Source organism: Fistularia commersonii, chromosome 23 (genome assembly GCF_037954325.1).
Source record: "Fistularia commersonii isolate RoL2024-O1a breed Wild chromosome 23, RoL_Fcom_v1.0, whole genome shotgun sequence".
Taxonomy (NCBI): domain Eukaryota; kingdom Metazoa; phylum Chordata; class Actinopteri; order Syngnathiformes; family Fistulariidae; genus Fistularia; species Fistularia commersonii.
Window position 1 is genome coordinate 10,547,949 of NC_141306.1, and position 9,767 is coordinate 10,557,715.

The 9,767-nt window shown below is 38.5% G+C and overlaps 1 protein-coding gene and 1 non-coding gene across 2 annotated transcripts; both read right to left on the reverse strand.

The window, feature by feature from the left end:
• Positions 1-161: 161 nt before the first annotated feature.
• Positions 162-8,566, reverse strand: kri1 (KRI1 homolog). The gene is made up of 18 exons (XM_086170446.1): positions 8,375-8,566; positions 8,159-8,235; positions 7,988-8,090; positions 7,811-7,907; positions 5,756-5,816; positions 5,620-5,669; positions 5,443-5,545; positions 5,279-5,356; positions 5,084-5,190; positions 4,787-5,015; positions 4,429-4,599; positions 2,945-3,023; positions 2,674-2,765; positions 2,413-2,575; positions 2,188-2,318; positions 972-1,036; positions 796-891; positions 162-696 (listed from the first exon to the last, which is right to left on the reverse strand). Exons 1-18 carry the CDS (start codon positions 8,457-8,459, stop codon positions 213-215), a joined length of 2,271 nt encoding a protein of 756 aa, XP_086026572.1. The 5' UTR covers positions 8,460-8,566; the 3' UTR covers positions 162-212.
• On the reverse strand, positions 1,165-1,263 carry LOC147221043 (Z30 small nucleolar RNA). Its single transcript, XR_015107990.1, has one exon. It is a non-coding gene; the product is annotated as a Z30 small nucleolar RNA (small nucleolar RNA).
• Positions 8,567-9,767: the final 1,201 nt, after the last annotated feature.

Below are 9,767 nucleotides of genomic sequence, written 5' to 3' on the forward strand. Positions count from 1 at the left end.
TTTGTATCAATAGAAAGTATAACAAAACAAAAAACAATCAGTCAGAAATCACAACTCGCCCATCCAGAAATTGCCGTCTCTTGTTTATTGCTTTCATTATTCATATCTGTAAATCATTTTCAAGACTACTGCAAATTTAAAAACAAAAATAGGAAACTAAATGTTCACAATGTATTTATTCTCATTAAATAATGCATTGTACAATAGAGCGGTTAAGACATTTTCTTTTTTTCTGGGTTCTTTTTGTCCTGAGCCTTTCTTTTTTGTCGGCCAAGCTGCCTGAAAAACAGTCTCTTGGGATTCAGACCATAGGCCTTCAGTCTTTGTCTACTGAACTCGCGTCCACCAACTTTCACTGCCAATGTCCCGGAATGCCTCTGCTTCTTTTTGGACCATTTTGCATTGGGAATTCTGTGTTTCACCTCGGCGGCTTTGCCTTGCAATTCCTGAACAGACAAACTTACTGCGGGTCCCTCTTCCCGGGCCTTCTTGTTCTTGGGTACCAGAAACTCTTCCTCTTGCTCCTCTACATGGACCTCATTGTTTTCAACAGCTTGGGATGGTATGTCTGTAGCATCCATGATAGAGATGGCCTCACCATCCTCCTCCACCAGGCCTTGTTTTTCAGCATTCTTCACCCGATCTCTTCGCTTCTTCCCCATCTTGGACTTCTCTTCCACCAACTCCTTGTCTTCCCTGAAGGTTGAGTTAAGATACGCATGTTTTATTTTAATGCAGAAATGGTAGCTGTATCAGGCATACATTTGATTAGAACAGGAACGGTGATAAACTCACTCTGAATACACAGAGGTGAGAATTTCTCTCTTTTTCTTAATGTTCTCTGCCTTGATCTTGAAGTTCTTCAAATCACATCTCTCTTCATTGTCAGACCTGACAAGAAGATGTGAGAAAATGATCCAGGTCCAATAAATTGCATAAAACAACTTATAAACATTTAGGAGAGGTGGTACCTGAACATGCACATCTTCTTGAGAGAGCACCAGCGATTCAGGTCCTTGTCTTCTGCAGTTAAAATCTGTCAGGTGAATCAAGGATAATTTTATCACTTCATATAAACAGGTTCTCTAAAACACTTTCAGTCAAATGTTGTATTATTAGCTTCAATTGTATTTTTAGATTTTCACTGATTCTTATTTGTGTGGCCTGCTCAGAGAGAAGATTGAATAGAGATCATTCTCTGGTCAGAGCTCTCCCTGAGGAAAAGCAATACCAGATCAGTCACATTCAGACTCATCACTGCAGTTTCAGACCAGCTGAAATTTTTGTTTTGTTTAACCCTATAACAACTTGAGAACCAGCCCCCTGCCCTGAAATAACGTGGAATCTGCTGAATTTACAAGACTGTCAGAAAATTAGAATATTGTGATAAAGTTCTTTATCTTCTGTAATGCAATTACAAAAACAAAAATGTCATAAATTCTCGATTCATTAAAAATCAACTGAAATATTGCAAGCCTTTTATTATTTCAATATTGCTGATAATGGCTTACATCTTAAGAAAACTCAAAAATCCTATCTCAAAATATTAGAATATCATGAGAAGTAATTTTTGTTTTTTTGATTGCATTACAGAAGAAAAAGAACTTTATTACAATATTCAAATTTTCTGAGTCAGTCCTGTAGAGATAAGCTGTGCTTGTGAATAATAAGGGAGACATATCATAATGTCTGTTACAACTGCTGCAAGCTGAAATACTGAACAAACAGGCTAACTTGTTTTCTTTCATACAGCAGTACATGGTTGAGAATTACAATAGTCAGGGACCAACTCATTAGATCACGTCTTATATGAACACCAAAGTATCTGGAAGAACCCTTTCCAGACACAAATTATGGACTATGATGAGATTGCAGATTTATCATGAGAGGTTATTTATATTAAATAATGCGCCAGTTTTTTTTTAATACTTTCAACATCACAGTATGAAATGTTACATTCAGGCATGTTATGAGTGAGTATAAACCAAAAATACTCACTGTTTTCACTTAAATATGTTGTGATATTTTGATAAAGCTCTGTTTATTAAATAAATTAAAATAGACTGAAATTTAGACTCAATATGACAAAAGGCTATCTCTGAAAACCTTTGGTCAGTCTGCTTCTCAGGAAAATGGTGTAAGAGCTGTAGCAACAAGAGCAATAAAGACCAAGGATGCTTTCCACACCTCATCAGTGGTCAGACCAAAGTCATTGGGAAGAACCTCCCTGTAGCGAAATCTGCATGGCAGGTCATCGATGATATCTTCATAGTCCAACTTGTAGTACTCCTCTAAGTACTGCTCGAAACTCCTCTCACCTGAAGTACAAACACATCATCAACATCAGACCGTGTCTTGCATGAAATAAGACCAAGAGCTGTCTCAGTGGCCAAGGGTTCTAGTGACACTTACCAGGATCAAACACTGGCTTGTTTCTAGTAATAGCCTCTGCAAAGACCGATTTATTCTTTTTTTTCCCCATTTGCAGGATATCCTCCCGCTTCATCTTCTTTCTCTCCTTTTTCTTCTTTTTCTTTGAGGCAGTTTGCTGGCTGGGGTCATAGTCTGCATCCATCTATTTCCATGAGATTAACCTCACCATTAGTAAAATTCTTCATGATAACACACAAGTGACATGAAAATGTTTTTGGATAGAATAAAGGGCTTCCTCACAATGAAATCAGGGTCATCACACTGTGGTTCATTCCATTCTTCCTGACTGTTCTCCTCCTCCCCTCCAGTCCATGTGTCCCAGTTCCAGTGCTCTGTTACACATGTAAACCACCATAGATTATTCAACCATAAATCAGCCATCAGCCATTCACCATAAATTTACCAAAATATGAGTCCTTTGCAAAACAACAAGGAGTTGCATGACCAAAGCAGAGTCTATAGGCATTTTAAGAAAATGTACAGTTTAACACAGAAAATGATCACAGTTTACCTTCCAATTCTTCATCGCAATCCTCAAACTGAGGCTTTTCATTCTCTTCTTCACCATAGTATTCCTCTCCAAAGAATTTCTGCAATCAATAAACAAACAAACAAATAAATAAATAAATAAGCTAATGATGAGTTTACACAAAAAGCTGGTAAGTAGATGAAAAATTATATCTTGCATTTAGACATTTCATCAGGGTTATTTATCTTAAGTGATAACCCCATCAAAGAAAGGCATGCTGTTGAAATATGTCTGTTGTCTATGTGACCTTTAAATTAATGCCATACTGAGATTGTGCATTGTGTGGAACAGAGGAGTGACAATCATCCAAGTGCATCACAACACAAAAAAAAAATCAAAAACCAGTAAAACAAAATAATCTCAATTGGTTTAAATTAATCAGAAATAATACATCTATTGAGGCAGCTCTAATGTTTATACATACTATGATTTATTCACATTTGAAGGTCTGTGCTCAAATGTAACCATTTATGACTAGATACATCTAAGCTCTGTACAAGCAGATCCTGAATAATGGATAGAAAGCCAATCCATTGGTATCCCTATAAAATATTAAAAAAAAGGTAAAATTTACTTACTTTGAGCATTTCATCAATCTTTGTTTTAACAGATGAATTTTCAAATGTCTACAAAATTTAGCCAACAAGCCTGTTTTCCATGCACAAAAAAAGATAGAGCACCAGAGGAACCAGGGGCCACGTGAATGGGAACTATAAAATAACATGTGATGAAGCTGCATTTGGGCAGTATACTTTCCCCATCAGGGGTTATCCACTCTGGAAGCCACTGCCAACTGAAATTAAATTAATTCCAGATTTAAAACGATTTACAACAAAGGAAAAATGCGGCTAAAAGAAAAACAAAAGCTGTACCCATTAGCTCTTTGTGTCTCAAAGGATGTCATATTTGACTTGTAGGGTGGTAAAGTTAATATGAAGGGTGTTTTTTTGGGTATGCAAATTGATGTAATTTTTAATATAGTTTTATTATGTTTGCCATTTAAAGGTGTAATGTGAAGACTTGTGTGCATGGAGATCTTCCCTGAGATAAATCTGAAAAACTGACAGAGGCACTTAAGTAACTGTGTTTTAAAAAAAGAAAACTGCTTGAAAAAGAGTTGGCCTTCATTAGTCAATATTAATATAAGTAATAATAAGAAAATAGTGATTAGTGTTCCACTAAGCTTGGTCTCCCTGAGTTGGGTGTGCTAAACTTTACCAGAAATCCTAAAATACTGCCAGACATATGTATACACTCAATGAAAATGATTTCATTCAAGTAAGTAGCACTCCATATTCTAATGCTTCTCAGAGCCCACATATTTTTTAACTTAATAGATCAAGCATTAGAGATCAAAATTCTTAATGCACAGAAATAACCACGAGATGCCTTCATGAAGTTAATCTAAAATGAAAAAAGACAACAGATAATACAAAATTCTGCAACTGTTGTGATTGGGTACCTACCTGCATGATTTGGTCATGCTGTTGTGGGTCAAAATCTCCTTCAAGGTCAGCCTGACTAAAAGTCAGCTCCTCATTGCCGGTGAGTTCTTGAATCTTCTTCAGTTTCTCCATGATCTCGTTGCGTTTTAGGTTTTTCAACTGCTTCAACTGCTCCTTTTTCTGCTCTTTCTCCTGAGATTGTTGTGGGGAAAGAAAGCAGATGAATGAAGGAATCACATCGCCACATCCTGCTGACCTTTTAATTATGTGGGACTGAAAATGGCGGAAATGGCAGGATTCTGGATTGGAACACCCAGTGTTAACTGAAATGCCAAAAGCGGCATAAGGAAAGGAACACAAAGTACATATTTCTTCAGACCTTTTTCTTCCTCTCTTGGACTTCCGCCCGTTTGCGTTTTCTGCGTTCATCCTTGGAGCGCACAGAGGTGGCAATGTTGCGGGGGTAGGTCTTGATCTGCAGAGCATCAGGCTCCTCAAAACGGAAGTTGTAGCTCCTCTCAAAGTCCTCCTGTCGCACCAAAAAAGTCTCCCCTTCTTCTTCAGAATCCTCCACTTCATCCTGGACCACCTCATCATAGGTTGGGATTCTTCAGGGATCAAGAGTGTTATTGCACACAAGGCTAATCTTAAATGTGTCAACTTTTGGCCGATATACCTTTCATCATTGTCTTCATCCAGGTAGCCCTTGTTCAGGACATAGTCTCTCAAAAAACACTCCTTTTCATCCAGTTGTGGATCATTCCAGTAGTCCCGCAGGTAGGTCTATTTAAACAGAGACCAGTGCCATACTAGGTGAGTGCCCCCAAAAGTCCTCAACCTGCTATTTCTACTATTTGTGTGACAACCTCACCATTTCTTGTGTCTCCTTCTGACCGTCGAGTTCAGCCTGGCCTTTCAGCCATTCAACATAATCGGCCTCTTCCCTTTCCTATAAACATTTGTAGATAGACAGACGTTTCAGGTTAAATGCTTCAAGAGTGAGGTGCAATATCTGGTGAACTTTAGGAATCTGACCTTCTCATCTTCAGTTTTTAACCTCCTGGTTAGTAGCTGGGATACTTCATTTTCCTCAATATCCTCATCATCATTGTCACTGTCCCGGACAAACTTCAGGAAACTGAGGAAATGTGATGGTCAACTTATGAATTTGAAAGTCACACTGAAAGACCAACCTATTGCTTTCAGTCGCACCATTCCTTTAGCTGCTTCTGCTCCTGAATGTAGCTGGGGGATGCAGCTCTCTAGAAAACAAATCATGTTTGGTGAACATCTGACCACTGGAGGATCATCCAAATTTCAAGAACAAAATGATTGGAACATTGCCTACCTCTCTTCTTTTAGCAGCCTCCTCATCGTCAATGTCATCATCTTCATCATCTTCATATTTGCTATGAAATATTATATAAGGTTTGAGTGTCCATACTCTCAAAATAGTAACCATCAACCACAATTCCAAGGAAGATTTTTTTAAACTGTAAAATGCATATTGTTAAAATTATCTTGGGTAGATGAAGAGGTCTCTCATTTCTATTTCAATACAATTCAATTCAATACTCATTTCAATCTAGATTGGTTGTAATTCCTTGAGCATTAGGCACTTTATATTTTCCTTATAGGCTAAATTTGAACAAACTGGCCCTTCCAAATACTATGGTACATCTTGGAACAGGAATTATCTATATCAATTGCTCAATTCTTCTCCATAGCTCTAACTAATAGCAACATCAGGGTTTTTGAAACTGCTTTCATGACAGTAATATTGTCAGTGATATATTAGGTAATTACACTATTGTGTGGTTGTTTACAGAGTGATGAATACATTACATTACATTTGGCAGAGGCTTTTATCCAAAGCGACTTACAATTGAGGACATAGGGACTGCAAATACACTTGCAAATACACGCATTCCTGGAATATAAACCCATGTTGGATAAAAACATAGCCAGGGTTTTATTCATGAAAGGTTGATGTTTTTCCTTTATATCTTTGTGCAGACAAAACACTTCTGGACCAGTTCTCTCCTTTACCTTTTCTTGATTGTTGACCAGTGAAGGCACATGATTGTCATTATCCAAAATTTCCCTGTAACCTTACCATTACACCTGAGTCTCTCAGTCACACATGTATTCTGTCATGCTGTGGCTAACCCTCATTCCTCTCCTATCCAGGGTATACCTCCACCTCTCTAGGTATCTGTTCATGCTTTACTAGATCCAAAAAGGCTCTGATATCCTCTTATGCTATAACACCTTGGTGACTGACAAAAACTGTACTCTCACCTCCTGGTCTCAGCAGACCACCACAGATAGTTCCTCAGAACAAACTGCCTTTCAAGGCCCTGCTCACTACATCTTTACATATCTTTGCTGTCTCATTGTCCACAATAGTCACCTGTTCTATGTTCTCTATTCCTCATTCATTAACTCTACAAAGTACCCATTCCAGCTTCACATCACTCTTCTGGCAGCAGTCAGTACATTTCTCTCTCAAACCTTGAATCACCCTAACCTGCTGTACATCCTTCCCATCTTTATCTCTGTTTTGGCAACCTGTATTAGTCAGATTCTTACCCTTTACTGTCCAATCTAACATGCAAGTCATTGAACAACCTTTGTTTGGCATTTGCCACCTCCATCTTCTGCAGCGTCTTTCTATACTTCTGTCTACCCTACTCAGTCCCCTCAGTGTCTCGCCTTTTTTCAGCTAACTTATTTCTCTATATACGTTCCAGGTCTTAGTAATTTCACCACCAAGTCTCCTTAATCTTCTTTACTTCCAGACCGTCCTGTTTCCCGCTTACATTAGCTGTTGTCCAGTCATATGGAAGCACTCCCTGACCACTCAGGGCCTGACCTCAACTCCTCCCCGAAAAAGTGCACAATGTGTCTTCCTTACCAGCTTCTACCAACTCATCCTCTGCTTTACCTTTGTCCTCTTCATCTTCCACACAATACACCACCACCCTATACTCTGGCTACACTCTCACCTACCACAACTTTACAGCTGCTGATCTCCTTTAGTTTACATTGTCTGTAAAATATTTAGTCGCTGTGCTCTTAACAATTACCCAATGTTCCCACCTCTTCTAGAAGAAAATATTCACTACAGCCATTTCCAATTCTTTTTGCAAGTCCTACCATCTGTCCCTCTGCGTTCCTATCACGGATACCAAACTTACATATCACTTCCTCAACAACTCCGTGGCCCACTTGAGAAAGTAAGTGCAGTCAGTGTAAAAAACATAGAGCAGTAAATTGGAAAACACTGGAATAATGTCAGCAATATACATCCCTTGAGCTCCCCTTTGCCCAGTCAAAATTAGATGTTTTTTTTTCTCAGAGAATGCATATATTCTGATGAAGAATTAACTACCTCACTCACCCTTCTTTTTCCAGTATCACTTTCCGTTCATAGTCTTTCAGATACATTGGTTTTATTTTCTTTGAGGTTGAGGGCTTGGTGTCACTGGTAGACGCATCTAATGGAAGATATAGATCACTTATCAGCCATATTGTCAGTCAGAAAGTGATGGAGGCACCAATACACAGAAGTCATTACCTTCTGAGAAAAATGTTGCATCCTTTTGGTATATCTTTGGGTCCCGCTTCTTCAGTAATGACAATGTTCTATAAAAATCCCTTTCAACATCAGGATCCAGCTCCTAAGAATACAATAACAATAAATCAACAGGCTAATGTTGTCAGGTTTTGGGGGTACTAACACACTGACCACTTCGGAGTCTTCGGAACTGCACTCGGATGATTCGGATTCACTGCCATCTCCTCGATCTCCGTATCGATCCTTCACTTTGTAGACACACGAAATTGACGAATCACAGTCACAAATGAGACAGGGAGCCGAAAAACGCTGCTTATCAAATCTTCCATTAGACTGTAATGTAAGCTAGTCGGTTTAGCCAGCGCTAGCTAGCAGCCCAATACTTACGCCTTTGTAACTCTTCTTTCTGTCGGTATTTCTCATATCTCTGCGCGAACTTCGCGTTGAGTTTTAATTCCGCTTTTCCAGACATGGTTTAGGTGATGTGCTGTTCGATTATTACAAAAACTAAAGGCAGCCACGATTGTGGCGACTGTTTCGTGGGAAAAGCCTCTCCATGTGGTTTGGTTTCTGGTGCACTTTTTGTAAATGTCCTGTAGAGGGTACAATGGCGTTTTTTTGCGTAACCATGATGCAATTTCAATTTCACCACCTGTTATCTCAACATTTTAGCTAAAATATATTTTATTGTTGCAAACAGAAACTAAATTTTTCAGTATTTTATTTTTGATACCCCTTCTGTACACGTATAAGAACACCCTTTTGCCATCAGTATTTTTTTTTGTGAAAATGTTACTTTTCACATGCACATTCACCACCATTTCTTTTTTTTTTTTTTAATTATCACTTGTTCACCAGCATAAACATGCATTGGCTGCATGGAAGTAAAACAAAATATGTTCATTTAGAATTTTTTACTTGACATTCCTCGTTTAAAAACAACAGTTTGAAATTTCTGAGAATATATGTGTTCTGTACATACAATATACAATGCATTTTAAAATCACCTGCAGTAATGATGTTTGAGATATTTTTATGTATTGTAAAGGGAACAGGAGTTTAGCTTTTGCCTCAAAAACATCAGTTTTCATGACTGTCAAATCTAATTGTCGGACTTGTCTCATTCCTTGACAGCGTTTGACCTCTAATGTAAGAGGCCTCTTCAAGTCTGAACTTAAGAACTTAGAACTAAGTAGGGTCATGACTCAGCTCTGTTTACATGAGACACCCTCTCTTTATTTAAGAATTTTTAATATTTAAAAACCTTTCTCTTCATGAAATCATATAGCCAGGTCTAGGTTAGCCTTTAGTTATGCTGCCATAGACCTATTCTGCTGAGAGATTTCCCATGAGGCACCTCACTAAGTCCTCCCACTCTACCTATCCTTTTTTTCACTCATGTCCCTTCATAAATGCATTATAGTAACCTCAAATTTCTCCTGAGTCCCTGGGCTTTTTCATTTCACAGGTTCCTAGGGAGCGTGGCTTGATCTATCTACTGCAGCGGTTCTGTCAAGCACCCACCATTATGTCTTTCATGAATATTGAAGCCATTATTGTATTATGTCACCAGAACATTGTAGCTGTTAACACTGCAGTGGCATTGTATGCGCCTGTGACTCCCAACCCTCACACCACCCCTGTCTCTAGCACATATTTGCTGTCCGTCTGTGTCCTCTTGTCACTCTTTCTTTCTACCTAAACCAGTCAAGGCAGATGGCCGCCTTCATTGATCTTGGATCTGTCCAAGGTTTCTGCCCAGTAAAGGGCAGTTTTTCCT